We start from the raw sequence: 27,853 nt of genomic DNA, 5'->3' as shown, positions 1-27,853 counted from the left end.
GAGGAGAGACGGGTGTTTCCGCTCGCACACATGAGGCGTGGAGGGGCTGGGGGCCCCCCGGGCCGCAGCCTGTGCCAGCCACCCCACCGGGGCGGGGCCGGGGGCGGGCCGGGGCGGGCCGATAGTAAAGCTCCTCCCCCAAAGGGCGGGCGTTGCCGTGCGGCGGGCGGCCTCGCGGTGCCTAGGCTTGGGCGGCCGGCCTGGGTCGCTCAGTAGCTCGGAGCCCGGCCAGGGAGCGCAGGCAGCGGCAGAATGAACAGCATCAAGAACGTGCCTGCGCGGGTGCTGAACCGCAGGCCTGGCCACAGCCTGGAGGCCGAGCGCGAGCAGTTCGACAAGACCCAGGCGAGCGGCGGGGCTGCGGGCGGGCGGGCTGGCGGACGGCGCCCTCTCCCCTTCCCCTCACACACGTCCCTCGAGCCCGGCCTGCGCCCGTCCCCCTGGCGCCCCAGGCCCCTCGCTCCCGGCCGCCTGGGTTCCCTTGGCTGCATCTCGGTCACGGCCACCCCTGCTCCCCGGCCTCCGCCGGCCCGGGCGCAGGTGAACCGGAAGCGCGCGCCGGCGCCCGGGCCGGAGGCGGCGCGGGGGGCTGGGGTGGCCGGGACTGAGATGCCGCCGGGGACTGAGATGCAACTGAGGGGCCCAGGTGGCCCGGGAACCGGCCAGGTGTTCAGGGACTGAGATGCGGTCGGGGACCGAGATGGCCAGGGGACAGCGGTGTCCAGGGACCGAGAGGCGGCCGGGGACCTCGGGTGCCCAGGGACCGAGAGGTGGCTGGAGACCTCAGATGGCCAGGGCACCAAAGTGTCCAGGGACTGAGGCGGCCGGGGACCGAGGTGGTCGGGAGCCGAGGTGGTGGAAAGGGATCCAGCTGGAGGGGGCCGAGACGCCGCGGTGGGGCAGGTGGGTCAAGGTACGTTCCGGGCCCGGGTGCGTCCAGCCCGGGTTGGCCCGAGTGGACTTATCCACCCTGGCCGCGCAGCGCCGCCCTCTCCCGGGCTCCGGCCACCTTTTTCCACGCCTTAAAAGAATGCCCTCTCTTCGGAGAAGCAGTGCATTTCCTTCAAGGAAACTCAGTGCTTCCTTTCCTCCTGAGTTGTTTTCCAGGGCCGCACAATATCTTATTATCTGCTGGGTGAAAAGTTTCACGTATGTAGCCAGACTTGTTTGCTCGAGCCATTGGCCCACGTATAAACAGGTTCACACCCCCTTATTAAATGCCGGCGCCTGACAGAAACTTCCTAGGGTTCCCTTCCTGCACTTCCCACGCTCAGGCATCTCTTCCTCAGGGTGGCCTGTCCTGGGAAGGTTATTTTAAAAATGAAACAATGACAGGGGGTGTGTATTTGTCCGTGTGTTCCTGCTGAGACCACACTGATGAGGGCGTTGGTGTTTCTGGTTTTCTGTTCCTTTTTATTTTACAAACACTGAGGTGGTGTTCTGCCTGGGTGGGGGTGAGAGGAGCTTACTTGTTTATTTGCTAAAGTAAGTCAACCAGGACTGACACAACAGAAAGCTTTTCTTTAGAAATCAGCGGTGGACTTGCCTGGCAGTCCAGTGGTTAAGACTGTGCCCCGCAGGCAGGGGGCAGGGGTTCCATCCCTGGTTGGAGGACTAAGATCCTCCAAGAGTAGGCCAGAAAAAGAAAGGAGCTAAAAGGACCGAACTGACCCCTGTCTGAAGCCAGGTGGTGACATTTGTGTCTGCCATTATTAGTAAGGTTTTCTCTATAGGAGCAACAACTTCTGAGGTGTCTTTCAAATCAAGTTAGTACATGCAGCCTACGACAACTTTCGCTTTGAAGTAAGAGGAAATGCAGAGGAAACAGCTAACCTTTGTGCTTGAGATTAACAAGGAAAATGATAATAAAACCTTGGCTCTAGGAAAGCCTAGTGCTGAACCAACCTAGCCACAAATTATTAATTTATCCTTGTGATCATCACCATCCGGCCCCTGGTATATTTTCAGCCCAGATAGTCCATCATAAAAACAAATGTGGCATTTAATTTAAAGTCATTAATGCATAATTAACTGTGCCAGGAACTTGCAGAAGGATGGGGAGAAAAATTTAATTGGCAGAGAGAATCTGGATGTTGTCAGATGTTATTCATTCTCTGATTTTTAGTTTCTTTCATGCTTTTGAGAAGGTATAAAGAGGCCGGATTGCTACATAGAGGAGATGAAATTAAAGGGCCGAGTTCATTGATCTTACTCTTAAATTGTGATAAATCAAGGGCAAGCTTCCCGAATGTCAAAGAGAATCCCTGATACAGCACTGTATATTTTGATGGTTGGTTTGGTAAACAAGAGGTTGTTTTGTTCTTGCTGCTTGGTGTTTTCTCAGAGGCCGAGAGGGTTACTTATCATGAATAATTCTTTCTAATAGGTGAATCTCATAGGCTTTACCCATTCCAGGGCTCTTTTTTTTTTTTTCTAGAAAGATGGAGTTCAGGTTCACTGTCTAGATTTGTCTTCAGAATGACTTACTGAGAGATGCAGGAATAAGGTTTTGTGCATAGTTAATATTTAATTAGATCGCTCCCAGAAATATCTAGTGAGCTGCTAGCCAGGCCCCATTGGAGGAAAGGACACAGAGAGCCGAAGCTGCTGCTTACAGGTCTCCTTCTGAACAGAAAATAGTGCATCCAGCCCTCGGACACTCCTTGCCTTCGGAATGCACTGTCCGGGTCTCCTCGTTGACCACAGTACCCTGTAGAGCAGAGGGGCATTTTGGCTTCCTTAGAACACATGTCCCCACTGTCCTGCCAGCCTCACTATTCCTCCTGGGCTTATGGGTCAAGAAGAGGAAAAATGTGACTGACCACACCCTGTTTTGCAAAAGGGTTTCTAACCCCGCCCGGGTCAGGAAAGTGGAGGGAGGGCAGTCCTGCATCCTTCACGTTGCGGGTACTCGTGGTTGTTATGTGATGTCAGTGTGTGAGTGCCTGTATATTAATCCCCAGGGCGCCATGCAGAAAGCTGGTCTATTGTTCCCCAAGACTTTATGGTCCCTTTGGTGATAAAGCCCCTTTTTAAAATGGAAGTGACAAAACTGTATTGGCGTTTTGTTGTTGTAGTATTCTGAATACAGAATACTGTGGAATAGCATCCCCGTGTTCTGAACATGAAAATCACCTGTATTGTTTCAAAGGCGGTGCAGTATCACCGAAAGTCAGTGCACCTGTGTCCCTGGGCAAGGTGCTTAACTCCTGTTTCCTGGTCTGTAAAAATAGAGATAATTCCATCTACTTCCTTGGGCTGTTTCAAGGTCTAGAAACGATGGGGTGGGCTAAAGAGGCCCCCCCCCCCCCCCCCGCCCCACACCAAAGATGTCCATGTCCTAATTCCTGGAACCTGTGAATATCTTAGCAGTCCTGGGTAAGAAAATGCTTATCAGAGGACCTTAATAATAGGGGGCATGGCCTGGGTTAGCCAGGTGGTCCCAGTGTAATTACAGGACCTTTAAGTGTGGAAGAGGTCACAGGGAGGTCAGGGTGATGTGTGGTGAGGGGTACGCCATGGGACATTGCTGGCTTTAAAGCTGAAGGAGTGTGAGTGTCCTCTAGAAGCTGAAAAAGGCCAAGAAATGGATTTTTCCACAGAACTTCTAGAAAGAAGCACAGCCCTGCAAGCACCTTGATTTCAGCCCCTAAGATCTATTTTGGACTTCTAACCTCCAGAACTGTAAGATGATACGTTTGTGTTGTTTTAAACCACTGAGCCCACTGTGGTCATTTGTTAACAGGAGTGATAGGCAGCGAACACCATCAGAACACAAAACATGTAGTATGGAGCTCTGAAAGTGGTCAGCGATAGCCTTCTTTCTCCCTGCCCCCACTTCCCCAGAAAGCTTACAATTTGAGAACTATTTCAGACCTTCCACTAGCGAGGAGACCCATCTTTGAGGCCTAGCATGGGTGACGGCTCAGCAGATGGGAGGCCTAGAAATGCTAAACCCCAGCTTGTTTTCTTCCTTGTCTATGAGCGCGTTGGCTATCTGGGCCTCTGTTTCCCGTGCAGGAAATGGAATCAGAGCCCAACAGCTTCTTTAAGGTCAGGATGAGAGAGGGGCCCCACTGCTCAGTGAGCCGCGCCGGGTGGGGAAGAAGAACATCACACCTGGGTGGGAGGGTCAGGAGTTAGGGGCTTTCTGGGAGGGGTGGGAGCTGTGGAGGGGGAGCAGCAGGTGGAAAGCTGTTCGTAAGTTCAGTTTTTCAGGTCAGTGACATATTGCCTCTGTGGAAATGAAATCTTATAAAGATTAACATTTATTGACACTTAGGACTTCTCACCCTGGCTTGTCCAATAGAGACAGAATAGCCACCTGTATCATTTTTAGATTACTTAGCCACCTAAAGACATAAACAGGTGAAATTCATTTTCATCGTATATTTTATTTAGCCCAGTGTATCCAAACTATGGAGGTCAGCGGTAAAGAATCTGCCTGCAATGCAGGGGACGAGGGATCGATCCCTGGGTCAGGAAGATCCCCTGGAGAAGAGAATGAGAGCCCACTCCAGAACTCGTGCCTGGATAATCCCATGGACAGAGAAGAATGGCGGGCTGCAGTCCATGGGGGCCACAAAGAGTCAGACACGCCTGAGCACGCACATCCAAAATATAACGATCCCAACATGTAATCACTGTGGAAATTATGAATGGGGTATTTTACATTCTTTTCCTCCTACTGAGTCTTCAGACTCGTTTTGTGTTTGATTCAGCACATCTCAATTTGGGCTCACATTTCGGGCACTCAGTAACGTGGCCGGCAGCTGCTGGATTGGTTGACCGGGTGTTAGAATCATCTGGGGGCGTTTTCACACTTGTCAGTGTCTAAATCCTGGTGATTGGGAGTGATTTGACTTGGATTGGAGTCCTGGGCACATGGTCTATTAAAGTTCCCTAGCCAGGAATTCTGTAGAACCTCAGTATCAAAGGCAAGCCCCAGCCCACCGACAGGTGTGTGGGCACTTCACTTGAGTTTCTGGCTTGAAGGCCGTTCCCACATTGGCAGTAGTCTTTTGGACTTCCGACGTCCTCTGTCCTGACTTGCCGACCCTTGACTGTCATCACCCGTCTCTGCTGGGCAGGCAGACTTACACACTCTCCCTTTTAAAAAACACTTTATAGTTGATTTACAATGTCTAATTTCTGTTGTACAGCCAAGTGACTCAGTTATACATATATATATAGTCTTTTCACCTTCTTCTCCACTGTGGTTTATCGCAGGTATATAGTTCCCTGTGCTATAGGGTAGGACCTTGTTGCTCATCCATCCTGTGTGTACTAGTTTGCATCTACTAACCCCAAACTCCGAGTCCTTCCCTCCCCTGGTCACCCACCCCCTTGGCAATCACAAATCTGTTCTCTGTGTTGTAAGTCTGTCTTTGGTGTGTCGCTGAGTTCACTTAGGCCATATTTTAGATTCTGTGTATAAGTGACATCATAGGGCCTTACTCTTTCTGACTCATCTCGCTTAGTGTGATCATTTCTGGGTCCATCCGTGTTGCTGCGAATGGTGTGATGCGTTCTTTCAGTGGCTGTGTTACATCCCATTGTGTATAGGTACCGCATCTTTATCCGTCCACCCGTTGATGGATAGGTTGTTTCCATGCCTGGGCTGTTGTAAGTAATTATACATGCTCCCCTTCTGTCTTTGGTATTCCTTATAGATACTGTGGTATTACAACACTGTACGTCACCAACCACTTTCTGGGCCTCATTTAAATGTTTATTTAAAAAAAGTTCCCCCACCTCCGAGTCTGGGAGGAAACCTCAACCATATGGTGGAAGTCAGAAAGCCCCCAGTTCCACCCACATCTGTCGGCTCCCGGAAGGCTGGGGCAAGGAAAGGGGCCTGGCACCCAGTGCAGGCTGATTGAAAGGCTAACGAGAGGTGAGCCCGAGGTTTTCTGAAAAGGAAGGGAGAACCAACCCGGCTCATAACCCCCACGGGACACTGCCGGCAAAGCCACACCTGAGCTGCCCTAGCAACAGTGGCCTTCCTCCCTGGCCCCCAGGGGTGGGCCAGCTGGGGTGGGTAGGGGGTGGCGAGCCGTGCCCTTCCTTCCAATGATGCTGCTGTTTCACGCCCCTGAGACACCCTTCACCTGGTCCTGCCCCATCAGCCTGCTTGGTGATGCTCAGGACAGCTGCTGACTTCTGGGTTCCTGTGGTTTCCCCCCAGAATCCCCCTGAGCTGCCCACATGTCTAGTGACCTCTTGGTCCAGGCTGGGGTGAGGCTGCGGCTGCTCATCCTTCCCCTGCCTCTTCCCACCTTTGCTGTGCGTTTGTCCCGTGACACGTTCACGAGGGACCACTGACTGTCTGTTGGCTTGGTTCCGGTGCCCTGAGATGTGTCTCCTCCGAGGGTGTTCACTTTGGTGAAGGAGGTGGGAGATGGACAGGGGGGCTGTGGCAGAGCTATCTGAGAGTGGGGCTCTGTGCCTCAGTTACCCCATCTGCAAAATGGAGCTAATCCTAGCGCCCAAGTCATGGTGTAGGTATGAGGATTTGCAGGACGCCCCAGCGCCTCGTGCAGAGCCGGTGCTGGACCAGGCAGCTGTTGGCCGTTAGGCTGTGCATTGGAACGCAGGCTGGACCAAAGAAATAGAAGTAGCGCCCTCCTGGCTTCTGTCCCTGTGTCCCCAGGTGAGCCTCTGTAAGTGGGGAGCTGGGGCAGTCTGTGAGGGCTGCCACGGGAAGATAGGGAGCCACCTGCTCCTGGCAGGGCGATCCTGCAGTGCCACCTTCTCAGGCCCTGTTCCTGGGTGACGCTGTCCCCTGGAAGATGCCCCGGGGGACGCTCCAGAGAGGTCGGGGGAGGCCAGCTGGGACTTCTTGGCAGAAAGGCCTGCCCTCCTGACCTTGCCCCCAGGTCAGCGTCCCGTTTGTGAATGAAACCCTCCTGGGCACTGAGTCCCGCTGCGCAAGGTGGAAACTTTGGAATCGAGTCTAGGCCTGCTTGGCTGGGTGGGGGGGGCAGGGAAACCTAGCCAGCTAACCTGAGCCGGGTCCCAGAGAGCGTTTGCCAGGAGCACCTCTGCCAGCCAGGCTGACAGCAATACCCTTCCCCCGCTCCACCTGGCTCCAGGGTGGACTCAAATATCACCTTGCTTGCAAAGCCTTCCTGTGCTGCCCTAGTTCTCGCGATGCTATCCCCACTTGCTTCCCCGTCTCCCGAAACCCTGCAGCCAAACCAGCAGGACTGGGCGGACCTGAGGCTGGGTGTATGTTTGGATCCAGAGTCACTCGAGGAGGAGAGATCGCATTGCCTCCCTCCCAGCCCCTAAGCACCACCCCCTGAACCCCAGGGCCCTCAAGCAGGACACCCTTCACTCCTCCTGTGTCCTGGCACCCGGGAGTGCCCAGCTCCGGACCCGCTCGGCGAGTGTGCGCCGAATGAATGGGTGCCCTGGGGACCCGTGGGTCTCCCTTCTTTGATGCTGCTGCTTGGTGAAGCCTAAAAGGCCCTGGCACCCACTGCAGGGAAAGACTGAGCCCTTGGAGAAAAGTTTAGTAGAGGCGGGGTTGTTTTTCCTCCTGCTGAAACAAACACAATCTCAAATTGCAATAGGTTCTCCTGCCAGAGAGTGACTCAGCCCCCTAGCTTGTGGGCCAGACAGGTCTGGGGAGTGATGTCAGCAGGGCCCAGGAAGGAACCTGCCCCGGGGCTGGCTCCCTGTCCATCCTGGAGGTGGGACTCGGGCCACGTCCTCCTGTACCACTTCCTCCTCATGTGTCACCTGCAGAGCCCAGGGGTGGTTGGGGGGAGGTGGCAGTGCTCACCCCTGCTGAGCCCCTTCCTGGGGTATGGGAGGAGCCCACCTGGGGCTCAGGCCCTCCCCTCCCCCATCCAGTTTCATAAGGCCAAATGATTGAGGGGCCCAGACCAAGCAGGGACTGGGGGCGGGAATGGAGGGAAAAGACGATTGAATGGGCAGGACGGTGTTGCTCCACCGACTTCCCATCTGCTGAAATGACCAAGCTGCCGACCTCTGACCCCGAGTTCCCACCGCTTTGCCTGTGACAACATCCAACCGCCTCTCCGGCTACAGAAATCCTGTTTGCTTTCATCAGTGGCCGTTGAGGTGGCAAAAGCATTTGAATGCGGTCTCTCTTTGCTCTTTGGAAACACTGAAGCAGGATAACCCACCTCTGCCAGCCCCCGTGCCCTGGCTCTTTGAAGGATGTTTGGTCCCTGCCAAGTGCCACCATGAAGCGTCAAGATAACAGGACAAGGAAGATTAAGTCTGATTCATTTCAGGGTTGGTTTTAAAAATAGAAATGGTTTTATAGTTGCCTTTGGTATTTAGTGGTTAAATCATTAGCTGGGGAAAGAGACATACACACTACCTTGAATTTAACCAGCACTTTTGAAAGAGCTTTTGTTCATTCAAGTTTGCACTCTTTCACTCATCCAATAAAGATTTATTGACCGCAAGTTTGAGGACTACAGATACAGCAGGGAGCAAGACCAACCAGGTTCCTCATGCCAAGTTCAAGTTCAGGGGTGGGAGGTAGAATAAATGGTAAACATATGGTTTCAGAGAATAAATATCCTGGGTGAAAGTAACCGAGAGAGTGCTATCTGTGCGGAGGAGGGGGCTGCTCTAGAGAGGGGGGTTGGAGGAAAATTCCTAGGAGGAGCGTCTTAGATCAGATCAGGGTGACCCCAGAAGCACCGCTGGGCCGGGGGTGGGACCAGACTTGCCCTGTTTGAGGACCAGAAGGAAGGCAGTGTGGCTGGAACAAAGCAAGATGTCCCACCCCTCCCATGAAGATGTCCTGCATCTTCAAATGTGTTTGTGTCCTCGAAGACCCAAGGGTTTTTTATTCTTGCTTCTCAGATGGGAAAGGGGAGGTTTCTAAAGTGGAGGTTCCCCAGTGAGTCGGTGTGCATGGGCCTGGGGTCTCCGGGCCAGGGTGCTGTGGGTGACCGTGGTGGAGCCGGGCGAGCTGACCTGTATTTGTCCCCATTCACGTGGGCTCCTGGGGAAGGGGTCTCCCTGAGTCTGTATTCCTCTGCTGTGCAGAGCCCCCCACAGCCTGGCTGGGAGGTCAGACCTCACAGAGAACAGTCAGGGCTGCAGCCTCTGCGGTCACTGGGCTCTGACCCCTCGCTGGGGTTTCCAGAACGATGGCTCTGTGAGCTGTTGCGTGCCCCCTCTGCCTGGTGTGCAGTCCCATGGCGCCGGGGTGGGGGTGGGGAGGCTTGACTTCTGTCTCGAGTCCACAGCAGGTGCCCAGGTGGCAAGCCTCTGGAGAATATCACCTGTGGGGTCTACTCCCCAACCCCCGCCCCGCCTCACCGGGTGCCCTCTCCTGACCACACAGAAATGCTCCCTCTGTGTTCCTTGGGGTCACCCGTCCAGGGCCAAGTGTGCCCAGAGGCTCTGTCCACCCTGGTCCTGGGGTTGTCGCCCCGGGCTTGACTCCCAGGACTCTGCTGGCACCAGACGGGGTTTTATTTGATAAACAAGAACGAGACTGTTCCTGGAAGCAGGGCAGGTGTTTCCTGGGGTCCCACAGACCCAACGGAACCCATATAAGAGGCCTTCCTAGAGGTCCCCAGCCCCGCAGTCAGACAGGAGCCGGCCCAGGAGGAGCCGGAGGGAGCCAAAATGAAGGCCTTGGTCAGGCAGCCTTCCTTGCCTGCAGGAATGGGGAGCCTTGGGGGACCCCCCACCCCGAGCTCCTTGCCACCACCCAGTTGCTGTTATTCCCTGTGGTTTACACAAATCCCGGATCCAGAATCCGCATCATGACTTGGGATCAGGCCAGGTCCTCCCTGGGCGACAGCAGGTCCTGGGGAGCTGGGTCCCCGCAGTGGGATGGAGGGGCCAGAAGGACATGCGGGCCCCCAGCCCCCCAGCCTCTCCTGCTGTGAGACCCAGGTCCAGCGGTGTCTAAGGGGACCGTCTGCAGAGCCAGCAGCCTGGGTCCCAGAGCTGCCCGGCCACCCTGGGGACTGCTCGCCCTGGGTTAGCAGGGAGGGGCACAGGAGGCTTGTCTGGGGGGACGGTGCCTGGAGTAGTGCCCAGTGGGGCGTGGGTGCTGGGGCTGTGTTTCCTCATTATGACCTTGAGCAAGTGACTTAAACTTCTCGAGCTCTGATTTCTTCATCCACCTGCTTCCAGGGTTACTCAGGAGACTAAATGAGATAATGCTGGTGAGCGCTCTGCACGGGGCCTGGCACATGGCTGAACTTGATAAAAATAATTTTATTAGTCATTTACTGAGGCCAGCTCACTGGCCCTTCGGCATGAAGTATGCCTCCTGCAAGCTTCCCCGGGGTCAGCGATTCCAAGTGCGTCTCCAGAGCCTGCTGGAGGCCTCCCAGCCCTCAGCCTGGTCCCCGCTGTCCAGAGGGGCCGATCCCTTGACGCGAGGTGGTCCCTGGGCCTAGACTTGGAGTTCTCCAGCAGAGAAGGAGCAGCCATGGTATGAATGCTTGGGATGTGGTGTAATCACCCAGCCTCAGGGTCCAAGAAGCGTACCTCTGCCTGCCCTCCCCTGTCTCTGCAGACCCCCCTCAGCTCCTTCCCCCAGAGTCCCCCTACCACCACCCGGCATATCTGGGGGTCTCACAGACCCACCATTCCTGCTCTTGTCCTGCTCTCCCACCCTGGTTCAGAAGTGGGCACAGCTGCTCCCTGCCCCACCCCGTCCCCAGCCACTCAAAGGCTGAGTGGGAAGTCAGATAAACAGACCCCCAGGACGGTCGCCACCTGCCCCTTGCCATTCCCCCCGCCTCCCTGGACCCTCTCTCCAGTTTGGGCTCTTCTATCTCCATACCCAGTGAAAAAATGAAAGTGTTAGTCACTCAGTCATGGCCAACTCTTTGTGACCCCATGGACTATATGTAGCCCACCGGGCTCCTCTGTCCATGGGATTCTCCAGGATACTGGAATGGGTTGCTGTTCTCCTTCTCCAGGGGATCTTCCTGACTTAGGGATTGAACCCATGTCTCCTGCACTGGCAGGCGGGTTCTTTATCACTTGTGCCACCTGGGAAGCCAGTCTCCACACCCAGGCTCCTAATCAACCCATTCTGCTTGAGGTTCCTCCTGTCTCCTGGGCGGAAAGGCTCTCTCCATGGCAGTTGATCTGCCCGTCCCAAGAGATTATACTCTGTTGGCAGAACTGCCCTGCTTGATGGACCAGGACGGAAGGCAGCCTCTTTCAGTCCCCGGTGCCCCTCTGACTGCCCCCCACCCCTCGGTCTCCCCACAGGCCCCGGGGGGCTGGTGGAGGACGCCGTGCTGTGTGGGCAGGACCGGGTGTCGTAGTCAGAGCCACCCTGGACTGGAAGCCCGGGAGCGGAGCCATGGCGGGGTCGGCCGGCGCAGATTCCTGGGCTGAGGAGAGGAACCCTGGTGTTCCCCACCCCCCGATTCTGCGGCACATGCAGGACAGTCCAGGGAGGCGACGGGCACCCCGGGGCCTGCTGTCCTGTCCTGGGACGGGGCTTGACTGCCGCCCCTGGCAGGAACAGCGGGCCTGTGAGCATCCACAGACCCCCTCTGTGTGAGCGCTGTGCCTCCTTGGGAGGCTTCCCGGCCCACACATCTGCCGCCTGCACACAACGGGGCCTGTTCCCGCCGGGAGGGACGCTGTTCCCTCAGCCGGTGGCGCGGGGAGCGGGCAGCACCAGGAGGCGGGGTTGCGGGGGGGACGGGAGGGGCCTGAGTCACCCACGTCTCGCTGGGTCCCCAGAGCCTCCCTCGCTGCCTCTGGAAACCTTCCATGTGCACCCCACGGCACTGACGTGGACTCGGGGGAAGGGAGGTGGGGGGTGAGTAAGGACACTGTCAGGGGTGCTGAGTGCATGGAGAAGCATAAATCAGGGGAGACTGAAGCAGGGCAGTGGGAGGAAGGGGACCCGCGAGCTGACTCCCCAGAGGGAAGGCCAGGCACGCTTCCTGGGGGTCCAGGCCCAGCCACGAGAGGGCGCTTACATCTGGACTGACGCTGCGGGAGGGCGGGGAGGTGAGCCCTGCTCCCAGCTCCCCTGCTGGGCCCCAGCCCGCCTACTTGGGCAGGGTAGGTCTCTGCTGCAGGCCAGGGGAAGAGGGGCGGGGGGCTGGCCTCCAGGAGGGAGGGGTGTCCACACGCCCCCTTCCTGGGTCTGGGGTCGGGCCCCAGGACAGCGGGAGGGCAGAGTGCCTGCTGAGCCTGACTGCAGGTGACGTTTTGGCATCTCCTGGCCTTCGGGGCAGCCTGCTTTGCACCTGTGGCCCTCCTCTGTGCTGGCCCATGGTCTTGCGGGCCAGGTGGCAGTCGTCAGAGCCAGCTCAAGTGTCAGGGCAGCTGGGGGATGGGGTTATACACCCCAGAGACGGGCCCACTCCCACCTCATGGGCTGGTGTGCCCACCTCTGCCAGCTCTTTACCTGTGCTGGAAGGAGAGGCCTGGGAGCTGGACTGCCGGATTGTTAGGACACAGCCAGACCTGCCTGTGCCCTTATTAGCTGTACAGATACCCAAGCTCCCTGAGCCTCAGTTTCCTCATCAGGAAAGTGGGCTCACGCCCACTGGGAGCATGTTGCCCAGACCTGGTGCAGGGGAGTGCCCAGGCGTTTCTGGTTGTTAATCTCCGTCCTCGGCCTCTGGGGCGAGTTCTCTGCCCAGTGGGGTGTGAGGTTGGCAGGCCAGCAGCGGTACACCCAGGCTGGCTCCTCTCACAGTTGATGCCTGTGGATCGTGGGCAGGCGCCGGGGCCTCGGGAAGGCAGAGCTGGCAGAGGGCCAGCAAACATGGAACAGATGGCCAGGGAGCCTTCCATGTCTGGCTCGCCAAGGCTTCTCACGTAAGGGGAGCCAGAACCGGCCTGTGTCCTCTCAGGACCCTGGTCCACAGCAAGGCCAGAGCTGCACCCCCAGCCTGGCCCTTGATGCCGGGGGAGCCGCCCCCCCGGGACCCAGCATGCTGTGTACCACTGCCCAGCTCTCCCCGAGCCCCCAAGAACGGCCACAATGGGTGCTGTGTGTGAAAGGAGGTCAGCCGGCCTGGCTGGGGTGGGCACGAGGGGCCCGGCCAGCCCAGCCCCAGCCGCTCCCAGGTCCGGGAGCCGGAGCAGAAAGCACGGCCATGGCTCTTGGGGTTGCTCTCCTCACAGAGCAGGCCTCCAGTCAGTCACAGCAGGACCACAGATGAGTGAGATCGCCTCGCGCCTGGCAGCACTAGGTCCTGTTGTCCCCGCTCCAGAGGTGGAGAGCAGAGTGGCCTCCGGGTTAGAAAGAAAGGAAGCATCCGCTGCCCCTCAGGGCTCTGTCTCCATCCTGTCTTGCTCCCACCACAGCTGGGCCCGCTCCAGACAAGTCGGGGCAGGACCGGGCTGCAGGGGGAGCAGGGACCCCCTTGCCCAGCCTCAAGAGCTCCCTGGACAGCCCGGGGCCGCATTTGTAGGGGACTCGGGAGAATTGCTGAGCTGGAGAGGTGTCTGCACTGGGCAGGGACCCCGTCCCGACCCTCCTGCCAACCAGCAGCTCTTCTCACTCGATCCACAAGCTCAGGGCTAGGTGGGTGGACAGAGGCTTACAAGACCTGCCACCAGGTGGAGAATTAAAACATATGAATGAGCAAGCCCAGGGCCAGTGGTGGTTCCTGGGTGAGTGGAGTGGGGGTGAGAGTCAGTGCCCCAAGCGTTTGGTGAGGGAGCAGTCATATCCAGGAAGCCTTCTTGGAAGAGGAGGCATTGAGCTCAGGGGGACAAGACTCCAGCAGGCGGAGGTGGGAGGGGACCTGAGACTGCCACCTTGCTCGGAGCCTGAGTCGGGGCAGCACGTGTGCTAGGTGGGTCCCCCTTCCTGCCACCCCTGGTGGGTTGCAGTCACTGTTTGGGTCAGTGGGGCTGGGAGCTGAGTTAGGACTTGCCCACCCAGCATGCGCACAGACAGGCCATGGGACCTGGTGTCTCCTGGTTTTCCACGTAGTGGCTGTGGGGGCCTCGTCTCTCTAGGCCAGGCCCCGGGGTAAAGTGGGGGTGACATGCATCTCCTGGTGGAGTCCTGGAAGGCTCAGGCTGCAGCAGTCTCTTCGAGAAGCGGGACCCATGGAAGCTGTCAGGAGAGGACTGGCCTTGCCCCCAGGGCCCCAGGGGGCCACACCTTCTGGGGAGAAGGAACCACCTGCAGTTTCCAGATCAGAGCTGTTCTCCTGCAGCACAAGCTGGCCCTTGGCCTTATTTCCCAGACTCCAGATGCTCTCAGTGGCGGCGGCATCGAGCGTTAGTTGTAGTTTGAGCTGCACGTATCAAGTGAAAGAAAAGTCCCGAGTGGTCTGGTTTGCTTAGGTTAGAGAATTTCTTTTTAAAAAATATTTATTTAATTTTTGGCTGCGTCAGGTCTTAGTTGTGGTGGGCAGGATCTCGCCTTGTGGCTCACAGGCTCAGTAGTTGCGGTGGGCAGGCTTAGTTGCCCCGTGGCATGGGGAATCTTAGTTTCCAGCCAGGGATCGAACCCACGTCCCCGGCATTGGAAGGTGGATTCTTCGCCACTGGACCGCCAGGGAAGTCCCTCAGAATTTCTGTTCTCCCCCTCATCTCTACCCTCGCCTTTAACCAGCGGGAAGGATCCATCCTGTCTGTGTGTCGCCCCCTTCCCCCATTGGCTGCTCTCTCCCGGGAAGGCTGCCAGGTGGGTCTCTGACCTCCGTCTCCTCTGTCCCCTCCCAGGCCATCAGCATCAGCAAAGCCATCAACACCCAGGAGGCCCCCGTGAAAGAGAAGCACGCTCGGCGTATCCTCTCTGCAGCCGTTCCTCTGGGCCCCTGGGGGAGGCGAGGAGTGTGAGGCGCACATGGGGGAGATGGATTTGGGGAGCAGTGGGCATTGCGGACGGCCCGATGAGGCGTGGCCTCCACTGCCTGGTGCGAGCCTCGCTTGGCCCCTTCCAGACTCTGAGTCCCGCCTGGGGAAGGCCACCTATTGTCTTGGGCCATTGGGCCCAGCATGGGATGTGGGGCATGACCATGCCCTTGCTTGGCTGAGAACCACAGTGCTCAGTAGGGGGGCGGGGAGGGGGTGGGGAGGGGGCAGGTGGCCCGCCACCCCCATCTCTGCAGTCAGTCGCCTGCTCGGCTGCACCCGCTGAGCCCTCACCCATGCTGGGGGCCCTGCCGCGTGCACTTGACCTTGACCTGGCAGGCATCATCCTGGGCACTCACCATGAGAAGGGGGCCTTCACCTTCTGGTCCTACGCCATTGGGCTGCCACTGCCCAGCAGTGCCATCCTCAGCTGGAAATTCTGCCACGTGCTCCACAAGGTCCTCCGGGATGGGCACCCCAATGTGAGTAGCTGCTGCCTGCTGGTCCAGGGGCCCTGGCCCTCCATCTGCCGCCCCTCCCACCCCCCATGAGCACCCCCGAGCCGCGTCCTTTGAAATGAGTGAGGGACTGTCCCCGAGTCTGGGTCCCTCAGCTCTGGGCTGGTTGCCTGTCCTGCCTGCTGCCCTCTCCCTCCGCCCCGCCTCGAGGGAGCACGTGTCACCCCCTGCCCCCAGCCCCATCCCCCGGAAGGCACCGGCTCCTTCATCCTTCCCCCTTTGTCCCCGCCTCGGGGCAGGTGCTACACGACTGCCAGCGGTACCGGAGCAACATTCGGGAGATCGGAGACCTGTGGGTAGGTGCGGGGAGTAGACGCAAGGGCCTGGGGGCACATGGGGCCCGGGGAACAGAGCCCCGGTGGTGGTGTCCTCCTCCCAGCAGAGTCAGAGCCATGTTCTCAGGGGCCACGGTGGGGGAGGAGAGAGTCAGTGCCTGAGCCTGAGCCTTGCTCTTAATACCTGGCACAGGAAGCCCCAAACGCACCGCTGATGGGCCCTCCAGCTCCAGAATTCAGCCCTTCAGTCCCTGGAGGTAGAGTGCCCCTTGCTGAGTCCAGGTGAGGGGTGCAGACTCTGGGCCCCGCAGGACCATCGGCAGCTGTTGAATCTTGGGAATCTGCGTTTTCAGCAGGCTCCCCAAAGATTCTCATCCACAGTTAGGTCTCAGAGCCCCCAGGAGCGTGTGTTCTATCTAGGTCCGCTCCACAATCAGGAATCAGGCGTGTCCCCCAGGCAGAGAGAGGGCCCCTGGCCTTATTTGTCCTCCAGGAGCATGGCTGGGGCTGCATCAGCCATGCGGGGGGCCAGGCAGGCCTCTGGAACTGACCAACCTGCAGTGGGGAGGCCCCTAGAAGGATAACAGCGTCCCTGGTGCCATCTGCAGACGTGGGCCCAGCTGCTGTGGCCGTGGGGGATGTGGTGCTGGGAGGCGGCGGCGGGGAGGGTGTGTGTACACACCCGTCGGAATGTAGCTCCCTGGCTGCCACCAGCATTTTAATAAAGTGTCCCGGCTCAGAACTGGCCTCTTGCCTGGACAAAGAGCTTTTTTGTCACAAGAGTCTCTCTGGCAAGACCGATAAGGAGAGAGCAATAGGCAGGGAGGGAGCTGGCAGAGAAACTCCTTGGGGAAAGAAGGTCGGCCACCTCTGGTGGGCTGAGCGGTGTTTGTTGAATGAATAAGTGACCGGGTGGGTGTGCGCAGGACCGACACCCCACTTGTGGCGTTGCATCTTGCAGCCTCGGCTTCCTTGCTGGGCCCGCGGGGTTCCCGGGCACATCCTCACCCGGGGCTTTCTCCACAGGGCCACTTGCACGACCGATACGGGCAGCTGGTGAATATTTACACCAAACTCTTGCTGACCAAGATCTCCTTTCACCTCAAGGTAGCTTCCTCAGGAGAGTCTGGGGCTTTTCCCCCTGCTCCACCACCACGACACTGAGGAGGATGGGGTCTGTCCTGTCCCCGCCTGCCCCTGGGGGACACTCCGTATAGACGGCAGGGAAGTCAGAAGGCCCAGGGGCGGTTCCCAACGTAGGGCTCCGGCTGGACCTCCCGTCCTCTCCGCCTCTGTGTCCGCAAGCAGTGCCCAGGGCAGGTGGTGGCTCCACAGGCTGGGGTCGGGGGGCTGCTTCTCCGGCCCCTTCCCTCCCTCAAAGACTGGAAGCTGCACTGGCCCAGAGCCGAGGGGGGCTGAGGTTGCGTGGGGGTGTCCTCTCCACAGCACCCGCAGTTCCCTGCAGGCCTGGAGGTGACAGACGAGGTGCTGGAGAAGGCGGCTGGGACCGACATCAACAACATGTGAGTCCCCTGGCTCCCCGGGGTGGGGGTCGTGCCCTGTCTCGGGGCCGAAGGTCATTTGTGCCCAGGAGATGAGGCTGAAGCTAAAGGGATGGGCTCACGCGGAACTGGGTGTTTCGGCTGAAGGACCGCCATCTGGGTATCCATGCGAGGGTGTGGCCACAAGCATCCCTCCCGCCTGGGGGGCTGGGGGCGCACCCCGCATCCCTCCCACCGAGCTCTTCCTCCTTCCCCTGTAGCTTCCAGCTCACCGTGGAGATGTTCGATTACATGGACTGCGAGCTGAAGCTCTCTGAATCAGGTGAGCTGCCGGGGGGACCTCAGGCGTGTTGTCCTTGGTCATGGGGCCTCCAGGTGCCCCCAAAGTGCAGGGAGGAGAGGCCATTTCACCCCTGCAGGATGCCAGGCCCCCGGTGGGCATGTCCAGGGCATGGTCTGGCAGAAGGAGCCCCACTCTGTTGGCTCCGAGGTAGGAGAGGGGAGGGAAGGGTGGGGGGACCCCAGGAGCCATGTCTTCAGGTTTCCGACCACCTCCTACCCAGGGCAGTTGGTTTGGGACAGTCCCACCCATTCTCTGCTGTGAAAGGCCTCTGAATCACTTCAGATCTCCCTGCCCAGGAACCCAGCAGCCATAGGACAGGAAATCTCAGCACCGCTGCCCCCCTCCCCCGCCACCAGGGCTGCAGAGGTGACGGTTTTGAGTGGCGGCTTAAAGACAACTTGCGGGTGACTTGGTGCGCTCCATAGGAGAGTGAGAGGCAGATGCCTTTTTAAGGGGAAGCCAGGAGTTAGAAAGAGTGGGTCCGGGCAGCCTCCTGGCACCGGTGTCTGGACCCTGCGGCCAGGTGGTCTGGGGTCGGGGGCAGCTATCCGGAGGTGTGCCTCTCCCCGAGGGCACCCCCACCCCACGTGCCAGCATCTCCTGGAGAAACAGCATGAGGGGGAATGGGCATTCCCCACCCTGAGCTTTCTAACAGCCCCAAATGGAAACGTCCTGAACGCCCCTCAGATGAGAAGTGACTGCATTGTGTTTTAAAACCCCAAATTGTATTTTACGTGTACTTAGATTGTTTTTTTACAAGGAAAACATACTTGGCGTGACATGTAACTAAGAATTAAGGTTTAAGTGGGTGTTGTGCCTTCCTCCTCGGCCCTTCCGTCCCGGGGGTCCTCGTATCACCCTGGAGGTTTGCAGGTTGGCCCCACCCCAGGCAAGGCAAGAGCAGGCCCGGGTTAGAGGCCACCCGTCTGGAACAGTGTCCCCCATGGGCGGCCCCAGGTGTCACCTACTCACGTCTCTCCCTGCCCCAGAGAGGGCCCCGGCCTGGGGCAGCAGTACGCCTGTCTCTTTCCCTCCTGCTTGGTCCATTGGATGAAAGGATGATTCTCAGGGGCAGGGAAGATTGACCCCGGGTGCAAGTGAGGTTTTGGGGTCCCTTGGGGTTTGCAGGACCACATCGTGAATCTCCTGCTGTGAGATTAGCCAAGCACAGGCTGTTCCACATCTGCGCAACCTTAGGTGTCTCAGATTCAGAGTGAGGGGGGAGCCTGTGGGTACAGGACTGTTGAAGTTGCCCGGATCCTCGGGCCTGCTGCCTGGAGGCTCTCGGGAGACGAGAGTTGCTGGCCGAGCTGAGCTGGGGTTCGTGTGCCCCCGCCTTGCTGCCACCCCCATTGGTGGGAGGCTGGGCCTCAGTCTGCAGCAGCTTCAGCGCCTGGGGCCCATCCTCGCCTCGAGGAGCGCACCGGTTCCCGAGAGCCTGGGGTCGAGTCCCACTGCCCAGCAGGACTGATGAGGCCAGGAACCCAGGCCATTGCCCTGTCTTCGGGTGACGGCCAGCTGTCCTCACCGTGGTCATCCCTACTCCTGTGACCGGAGTAGGCTCCACACTGGTGTCTCCTGGTCCCCCGTTCAGGCTCCTCCCGCCCCTCTTTTCTGCAGTTTTCCGGCAGCTCAACACGGCCATCGCCGTGTCCCAGATGTCCTCAGGCCAGTGCCGCCTGGCCCCCCTCATCCAGGTCATCCAGGACTGCAGCCACCTCTACCACTACACGGTCAAGCTCATGTTCAAGCTGCACTCCTGTGAGTCCCCGTGCCCTCAACCCTGCTGCCTCGGCCCTGAGGGTCAGCTGAAGCCCCAGAGGGCTGTGCGGACAGCCTGTGTTAGGGATGGGAATTGAGCAATCTTTAAGATGTTCATTTATTATTTATAAATATTTATTTTTTATTTATTTATTATTTATATAATGAGTAATAAGCCCATTACCCATTAATAGAAATAACATATTTGTTATAGAAAAAAAAAATCACTATTTTCCAAAACAAAGATTTAGCAGGGAAAGCTGCAGAGATTTACATGTTTGCAGTTCTCTTGACCGCCTGGCCTGAGAGGCCGCAGTGGAGCTTCTCCTGTGCTGCTGGGGAAGACCAGGGGGGTCCTGTGGTGGTTCTTTAGTGTTCAGAAGGGTTTGTGCGCTGTTCCACCGTCAGCCGTGGGCAGGCTCCAGTCCTGACGCACCGGCAGAGCCTGGCGGGCAGTGGGCTGTGGTTGAGGTTCCGCCCATCCTTCGCTCACTCAGTTGAAAGCCTGACCCCCTCACAAGGGTCCCTGGGGCCTCCTGATGGTGGGTGGGAGCCGACCAGGTGGCAGGAGGTCTTGTCTCTAGTCTCCGATGGTTTCTAGAAGGGGGAGGAGCAAGGATGGGGCCGGAAGGGAACCCTTTGAAGTCTCAGAGCTGTGAGCAGAGAGGAAGCCCCTTTCAACCTTGCTGCCCCCAGGTCTCCCAGCGGACACCCTGCAAGGTCACAGGGACCGGTTCCACGAGCAGTTTCACAGGTACCGGCCCGGGCGGGGTTGAGGATGGCAAGAACGGGACTCCTCGGCTCTGGCCGCGGCGCGCCGGGGCTGCGGGCCGGGTCCTGGCTCCTGACCTCCCGCCCCCCTCCCTCCCGCAGCCTCAGGAACTTCTTCCGCAGAGCCTCGGACATGCTCTACTTCAAGCGGCTGATCCAGATCCCCCGGCTGCCCGAGGTACCTGCGCCCTCCAGTGGCCGCCGCCGGGGCTGCAGCCCTCCCTGTCCCTGCGCTGGGGTTGGCGGGGGTGGGGGTGGGGGGGACGTGTGGCTGGGGGGTCGGCAGAGGGAGGGGCTTCCTGGTTGTTGGGGCGGGGAGCGCCCCGTAGCTTTAACCCACTGCCTCTGCAGGGACCCCCCAACTTCCTGCGGGCCTCGGCGCTGGCCGAGCACATCAAGCCGGTAGTGGTGATCCCCGAGGAGGCCCCCGAGGACGAAGAACCTGAGAACCTCATTGAGATCAGCACGGGGCCCCCGGCGGGGGAGCCAGCGGTGAGCGGCGCCCCCTCCCTTCCTCCTCCCTCGGTCTCCTGGGGGAGCCGGGCGGAACTCACCGAGCAAGCATTGTTGCCCGTGGCAGGTGGTGGCGGACCTCTTCGAGCAGACCTTTGGACCCCCCAATGGCTCCGTGAAGGATGACAGGTGAGGGCCTGGGGAGTCCAGTGCAGTGCAGGGCGGTGGGGATGGGGACCAGCAGCCTTCAGGGAGCTGTGATCCTGAAAGACCACGGGTGGGGGACACAAGCAGGAGATGCCCAAATCCACTCAAGATAAGACCGGTGGCTGTGCCTCAGTCCCCCGAGGGCCCTGGGTGACTGAGCTTGAGTGTCAGGGCCCGCTGACCTCTGTCCCCAGGGACCTCCAGATCGAGGCCTTGAAGCGAGAGGTGGAGATGCTCCGCAGCGAGCTGGACAAGATCAAGCTAGAGGTGAGGGGCGCGGGCAGTGGGGCTGGGCTCAGGGCTGGCCGGCCTGCGGGCCCCACACCCACACCCGCGCCGCTCCTGCCTCCCAGGCCCAGCGGTTCATCGCGCAGCTGAAGGGCCAGGTGAACGCGCTGGAGGCCGAGCTGGAGGAGCAGCGGAAGCAGAAGCAGAAAGCGCTGGTGGACAACGAGCAGCTCCGCCATGAGCTGGCCCAGTTGCGCGCCGCCCAAGTGGAGGGCGAGCGGAACCAGGGGCTGCGCGAGGAGGCCGAGAGTATGTGGGCAGGGCCGGGGTAGGGCAGATGGGGGGAGCTGTTCCCGAGTTGGGGCGGTCATGGCCACGGCCTCTTCCGTCCCCACAGAGAAGGCCAGCGCTACGGAGGCCCGCTACAACAAGCTGAAGGAAAAGCACAGCGAGCTCATCAACACGCACGCGGAGCTGCTCAGGAAGGTAGGCCCCTACACGGAGGGGCGGGAGGGGAGCCCCGAGCACGGCGGAGCCCGAACCGAGCCCCTCCGGGCTGTCCGTGCAGAACGCGGACACAGCCAAGCAGCTGACCGTGACGCAGCAGAGCCAGGAGGAGGTGGCGCGGGTGAAGGAGCAGCTGGCCTTCCAGGTGGAGCAGGTGAAGCGGGAGTCAGAGATGAAGGTACGTCTTGGAGCCCCCGCCCCCACCATGCCCAGAGCACCGCCCACCATGCCCAGAGCATGCCCCATCTCCACTGCCCCCTGTAACATCCTGTCCCACCGCGTCCAGCTGGAAGAGCAGAGTGACCAGCTGGAGAAGCTCAAGAGGGAGCTGGAGGCCAAGGCGGGAGAGCTGGTGCGCGTGCAGGAGGCGCTGAGCCGCACGGAGCAGGTGTGGGGCCTCCCCGGCTGGGGGCACAGGGTTGGTTCAGAGGGGCCCTTGGTTTGGGGTGCAGCTGGGACCAGCACCAGGGGACACTCGGGAAGCGGGATCTGGTCCTCGCTTGGCTCTCAGTCCCTCCTCCCCAGTCTCGTGGGCCCCTAGCAACTGTCTGTGAATTCAGGTGGGGATAGGGCAGGCAGGCACCTGGAAGCCCACTCACACGCCTGGTGTTCACAGAGCGGGTCGGAGCTGAGCTCCAGGCTGGACGCACTGAGTGCGGACAGGGACGAGCTGAGCAGGGTCGTGCGGCAGCGCGAGGCCGACCTGCTGGCGGCCCAGAGTCTGGCTCGGGAGAAGGAGGAGGCGCTGAGCCAGGAGCAGCAGCGCAGCTCCCGGGAGAGGGACGAGCTGCAGGGGCGGCTGGCGGACAAGGTAGGAGAAGGTAGCGGGGCTCGCCCTCCCTGTGTGATGGCTGCGTGGGGACAGGAGCCCTTCTTAGCACTGAGCTGGCTGCCCTGCTCTGGCAGGAGCCACCCAGGCACTGAGGGGTGGAGCAGGGCCTGTCTCCAGAGCCCCCTCCCCAGCAAGGGTCTTAGGGGGCACCTGGCTAGCTGACCTGGCGGGGGTCTCAGCCACCCCTCTGTTTCCCCCGCCCTCCAGGAGTCTCAGGAGCAGGGGCTGCAGCAGAGGCTGCTGGACGAGCAGTTTGCCATGCTCCGGGCTACTGCCGTGGAGGCCAGACGCATCCTGCAGGACGCGGTGGGCAAGCTGGACGACCCCCTGCACCTGCGCTGCACCAGCTCCCCAGGTAGGGCCACCCGCCTGCCCACTATCCCTCCCCCCCCCACACCCTGAGAGAGGTGGGCTGGGTGCTGGGGCCTCAGCCCAGGCCCCACCTCTGACCTGGCCTCCTTGTCTGGCAGACTACCTAGTGAGCAGGGCCCAGGCCGCCCTGGACGCGGTGAGCGCCCTGGAGAAGGGCCATGCCCAGTACCTGACCTCCAGGGCAGGTGAGTGCCACGGGCATGGGCCCGGGACAGGGCGGGGCAGGGGGCAGAGGCCGCAGGCTGTGGTGCCCACCGGCCATTGCTGCCTGCGGGCCGCCTCTTCAGGGAGCCACGCCCTGGAGCCCACCCACCCTCTGGGCCTGGGGTCCCACAGACCCTGGTCTGGTTCCTGCTCTGCTGCTTCATAGCTGCGTGACCTGGGCCTGCCCCGCTCCCCACCGCACTGTGGGAGCTGGGCTGCTGGGGCCCTTGGGGCTCTTGGGCAGGGGAGGCAGCACCAGGCCTGGCTCTGAGGCAGCAGCGTTAGGGTGTGTCGTCCTCCCCAAGCAGACGCCTCCGGCCTCGTGGCGGCCCTGACCCGGTTCTCGCACCTGACTGCGGACACCATCGTCCACGGCAGCGCCACCTCCCACCTGGCCCCCACCGACCCTGCTGACCGTAAGTGGGCCCGGCGTGCGTTACACGTGGTCCTTGTGGACCTGGGAAGGGGGTGGCTGCAGAGAGGTCCTGGCGTCAGGCCAGGCCGGGGTCGTCCAGGGCTCCCCCCTTACAGCCCTCTCCCCCGCCCCAGGCCTGATTGACACCTGCAGGGAGTGTGGGGCCCGGGCGCTGGAGCTCGTGGGGCAGCTGCAGGAACAACAGGCCCTGCTGCAGGCCCAGCCTGGCCTGGTGCGGACCCCCCTGCAGGGCATCCTCCAGCTGGGCCAGGTGAGGCGGGCAGCGGAGCGTGGGCCAGGGTCAGAGGAGGGCAGTGGAACTGGGTCCCCAGTTTCTCCGCATCTCCTTCCAGCTTCGGCTGAGCCAAGGGCTCACGTGCAGGGCCTGCCACTGTGGGGCCCAGGTTGGGGAAAGAGCACTGCCCCAGGCTGGCCCCCAGGCTGGCCCCCAGGCTCTGTAGGGCAGCCGGGGCAGAATCCATCCACTCTGCCTGACTCCCGGATGCCTCGTCCCCCAGGAGCTGAAGCCCAAGAGCCTGGACGTGCGTCAGGAGGAGCTCGGGGCTATGGTGGACAAGGAGATGGCGGCCACATCCGCGGCCATTGAGGATGCGGTGCGGAGGATCGAGGTGAGGACCAGGGGCGGGGGCAGGAGCCCCGGGTGCGCCTCCCTCTGCGGGAGGGCCCACCAGCCACTGCAGGTCAGAGGTGAGGGGCGGCTGGGGCCTGGCTCTCCCGCCGAGGCTCTGTGGCTGGTGGGGTGGTAGGGGCTGGCCAGCGCCGGTGTCCCCCTTCATCGCATGCTGCCCTCCTCCCAGACCACTCAAAGCTCTTGTTGTCGGGTGTAGGACATGATGAACCAGGCCCGCCATGCCAGCTCTGGGGTGAAGCTGGAGGTGAATGAGAGGTGAGCCCCACTTGTGCCTCCCAGTCTCCCCAGGACGGGTTCCTCGGTTTTCCCGGATCTGGGGAGGTGGGTTATGCCCCTCTGACTGCACACCCTGCCCTGTGGCCCCACCTGCTGTGCACCCACGAGGCCAGGCCGAGCTCCCTGGCTCCCCGTGGCTTCCAGGGCCATAGTGCAGACCCTTTTCCCTCGTTCCCCGTCCCTCCTGCTCCTCCCAGGATCCTCAACTCCTGCACGGATTTGATGAAGGTGAGTGGCCGGCTGAGACCCAGGCTGGGCGGGCTCTGTACCTGGCAGGGCCGCCCAAGGGTGACTTGTGTCTTGATCTTGGCAGGCAATCCGGCTCCTGGTGACAACATCCACCAGCCTGCAGAAGGAGATCGTGGAGAGTGGCAGGGTGAGCTGGGCTGCTGGTGGGATGGGGCATCCCTGGCTGAGCCAGGTGGGGCCCCCTCCTTAGTGGGCAGGCTGCACAGCTCAGCCATCGAGGACAGATTCCTGCAAGGGGCCTGACTCCAGAGCCCTCTTTGTCCCAAATCACCCTGTGGTTTAAGATTCCCCCCAGGGCTCCTTTTGGGGGTGAGACCCCTGCAGTGTGCAGAGTGGCGGCAGCTGGTCCTCTCCCAGGGCCTGCAGCGTGCCTGGGAACCACAGCCACAGCTGGGTGACGGGAGAAGGGCTCACCCCTGGGGATCTGGTGTCCCCCTGGTGACATCCTTGACTGGTCCGCCGTCCTCCTGTCACCACTAGGGGGCAGCCACGCAGCAGGAATTTTATGCCAAGAATTCAAGGTGGACGGAAGGCCTGATCTCTGCCTCCAAGGCTGTGGGCTGGGGAGCCACCCAACTGGTGTATGTTGCCCCAGGTCTGGGGGTGGGGTGGAGGGGGCAAGGTGGGGGTGCTCAGGGTTTGGGGAGGGGGCGTGGGGGTGCCTGGCTGTCCAGGGGGTCAGAGACCCAGGCCCCCCCCCCCCATCCCCGGCTCTGCCCCCAGGGAGTCGGCGGACAAGGTGGTGCTGCACACGGGCAAGTACGAGGAGCTCATCGTCTGCTCGCACGAGATCGCGGCCAGCACAGCCCAGCTGGTGGCGGCCTCCAAGGTGAGACTCCCCGGGAGACTGACCGCGGGGTGGTGGTGCACACGGTGGGCCCATCCCTGAGCCGTCCCTGCGCCCCCCACGCCCCCCAGGTGAAGGCCGACAAGCACAGCCCCCACCTGAGTCGCCTGCAGGAGTGCTCGCGCACCGTCAATGAGATGGCCGCCAACGTGGTGGCCTCCACCAAGTCGGGCCAGGAGCAGGTCGAGGACAGAGGTGGGCGCTGGGGTCCTTGTGGGGTGGGGTGGGGTGGGGGTGGGGAAGGCACGCAGACGCTGACCCACCCCGCTCTGCCCTCAGACACCATGGACTTCTCCGGCCTCTCCCTCATCAAGCTGAAGAAGCAGGAGATGGAGACCCAGGTAGCTGCCCTCCCGCCCCTGCCCCTCTCCCGTCCCCCTTCCACCCCCACCCCGTCCCCTCTCCCTGGGGCAGGGCCCAGCCTGCTGAGCTGCTGTGCGGGGCTGCAGGTGCGGGCACTGGAGCTGGAGAAGACACTGGAGGTGGAGCGTGTGCGGCTCGGGGAGCTGCGGAGGCAGCACTACCTGCTGGCCGGGGCCACAGGGGCACCAGGCGAGGAGGAGCCCAGCCAGCCCAGCCCCGCCCCCCGCAGCGGGACCAAGAAGCCGCCCTTGGCCCAGAAGCCCAGCGTGGCGCCAAGGCAGGACCACCAGGTGCCCGGCCGGTGGGGGGTGATGGGAGGGGCCCTGGGGTGCTGTCCTGGCCTCTGCTCCCGGGTCCGTGGGGCGCTGGCCCTTGGGGACAGTCAGACACCACTGGGTGGGAGCAGACACGCTGCCCAGCACTCCGAGGAGCAAGGCAGGGGCCCAGGACTCTTCCCGCGGGAGGTGCAGGGGGGCCCTGACCCAGGGTGTGTCCTGCACTCCTGGCGGTGGCCATTGAGCCCCCTCACCTTTGACTCTTGCAGCTCGACAAGAAGGATGCCAGCTACACAGCTCAAGTCGTAAACTAAGCCCCCTCCAAGGGGTCTGGCGGGGAGGCTGACGGGAGACCTGGGCCTCATGGCTGAGGTGCCTCTGAGAGGCCCGGCTGCCCCCCAGGTGCCCAAGCCCCTGGCCCCCAGCCCTCGCTGAGGGCTGACCACGTGCCCAGGACTGACCGAGGCTGTCCTCCTGGATGAGAGCCTGTTTATCTGCAACAGGGACTGCTGAGAGAAGCCAGGCCCCAGCGGCCTGAGCCACAGCTCCTCGAGAAATACACAGAGTGTTTCGAATATTCTGAGCTAGACCTTTTGTTGAGTTTGTGTTCAGCACGCTGGAAGGCAGGGCGGCTCCCTGCCCTCTGGACCTGCGGTCTGAGGTTAGAGATGAACGGCACACAGTCCGTGGTGGCTGCTGGGGATGGGTGAGAGGTCACTTGTTTGTAGCCCTCTTGGGGTGTGGGCTCCCAGGAGACAGGACTAGTATGGCCCCAGGCAAAGCAGGATCGGGTATCGCCCCTTTCTCCCTGGGCCTCGCCCTAGGGCGCCCGTGACGGGGCGTGCCCAGCACAGGGAGGTGACCTTTACCTGGGAGAGGCGGGCCTCGCACCCACTGGCCACAGGTGCTGCCATCCTCCCGGAGTGCGCGGTGACCCTCCTCCTTCCTGTGCTCACTCCCCCGATCTGCCGGCCCTGCCCGGGAGCCCTCTCCCCTTGCCCACCGCCTTCCTCCCTTTGGCGCGCCCACCCCTGGGAGGCTTCCAGCCTTCCTGGAGGCCTCCCCAGCTCAGCCACACAAGGCCCAGAAGCCAGGAGCCACCTGCCCACTCTGGATCAAAAGTACCTCCTGCTCCCCGGGAAGGGGAGCGTTTGGATGAGCGTGCTCCCCTGCCGCCCCCCTCCTCCTGGGAAAGGGGGAGACCCCAGGTCTGAGAGGAGCACCAGGAGCAGCTCGGTTTGGTCTGCGTGTAGTTATTTCCTTGTGTTGAAGGGTCCTACTGGCAATAAAACGCACTGACTGTTGTCACTCTTGGCCCCCGTGAGGGGCCGCGTCTGGTGCTTCATCTCTCTGCGGCCAGGATGCTTGGGAGGGAAGGGGCCCACTGAGTCTGTGCAGTGGAGCACTCGGGGCTACAGAAAGCCTTGCTGGTGCTTTTTCTGCCAAGTGTCCGGCTCGTTTCCCAAGGGGAGGGCTGTGACTCTGGGGTGCCTGTTTGCTGAGTCTTCGGTCTTTTCCCTAAGAGGCCTCTGTTCCCAGCCAGAGGCCCCCACCCAGCCCTGTGGGAAGCTGTACCCCTTTCAGAAAGGGAGGGGTGAGGCCAATTCCTGGCAGTTGAGACTTTCACCTGAATGTCGCACATCTGAGCGTGGTGGTGAGCCTGACTCCTGGCTGCAGCTGACTGTAGTGGCGACATGGAGTCTTTAAACTGGGGAACGCACTGGGTGTCAAGGTTCCGCAGAGTGCAGTGGGCTGCAATGCACCCACCTTCCCCAGCAGCACCTTGGGCACAGCCTTGGCCAGCTGCCTCAGAAACCGTGGCCTCCCCGCTGGCCGCCAGCGCTTGGGGAACCCAAGGACGATGCAGGTCGGGGGAGAAGCAGGTCACCTTGGGTGGGTGGCTCGTGCCCCGTGGCCTCCTGCAAGCACCCCGCTCTGGGGCTGTGGTTTCCTGACCATGAGGTGCGAGGGGCAGATGAGGTCAGGTGAGAAAGG

At 60.8% G+C, this 27,853-nt stretch overlaps 1 protein-coding gene across 3 annotated transcripts; it reads left to right on the top strand.

Moving 5' to 3' along the window:
* Positions 1-176: 176 nt before the first annotated feature.
* Positions 177-27,159, top strand: HIP1R (huntingtin interacting protein 1 related). 3 transcript variants are annotated; one of them, XM_052655086.1, is made up of 32 exons: positions 177-345; positions 14,677-14,740; positions 15,148-15,290; positions 15,566-15,622; positions 16,628-16,708; positions 17,048-17,124; positions 17,364-17,425; positions 19,067-19,207; positions 19,904-19,961; positions 20,081-20,156; positions 20,330-20,470; positions 20,559-20,620; positions 20,833-20,905; positions 20,992-21,175; positions 21,264-21,352; positions 21,435-21,551; positions 21,660-21,761; positions 21,990-22,184; positions 22,413-22,560; positions 22,676-22,762; positions 23,090-23,197; positions 23,331-23,467; positions 23,715-23,825; positions 24,045-24,103; positions 24,322-24,352; positions 24,438-24,500; positions 24,854-24,954; positions 25,097-25,202; positions 25,292-25,415; positions 25,500-25,561; positions 25,670-25,873; positions 26,128-27,159. In XM_052655086.1, exons 1-32 carry the CDS (start codon positions 253-255, stop codon positions 26,170-26,172), a joined length of 3,201 nt encoding a protein of 1,066 aa, XP_052511046.1. In that variant the 5' UTR covers positions 177-252; the 3' UTR covers positions 26,173-27,159. The 3 variants fall into 3 exon arrangements, with proteins under 3 accessions (XP_052511046.1, XP_052511045.1, XP_052511047.1); XM_052655085.1 differs by having other exon boundaries at positions 23,087-23,197; XM_052655087.1 differs by lacking the exon at positions 177-345 and adding an exon at positions 10,339-10,444 and having other exon boundaries at positions 23,087-23,197.
* The last annotated feature ends 694 nt before the right edge of the window (positions 27,160-27,853 follow it).

Source organism: Budorcas taxicolor, chromosome 17 (genome assembly GCF_023091745.1).
Source record: "Budorcas taxicolor isolate Tak-1 chromosome 17, Takin1.1, whole genome shotgun sequence".
Lineage (NCBI taxonomy): Eukaryota > Metazoa > Chordata > Mammalia > Artiodactyla > Bovidae > Budorcas > Budorcas taxicolor.
The sequence above is the reverse complement of the archived record's forward strand: the minus strand, read 5'-3'. Positions and strand labels throughout refer to the sequence as shown.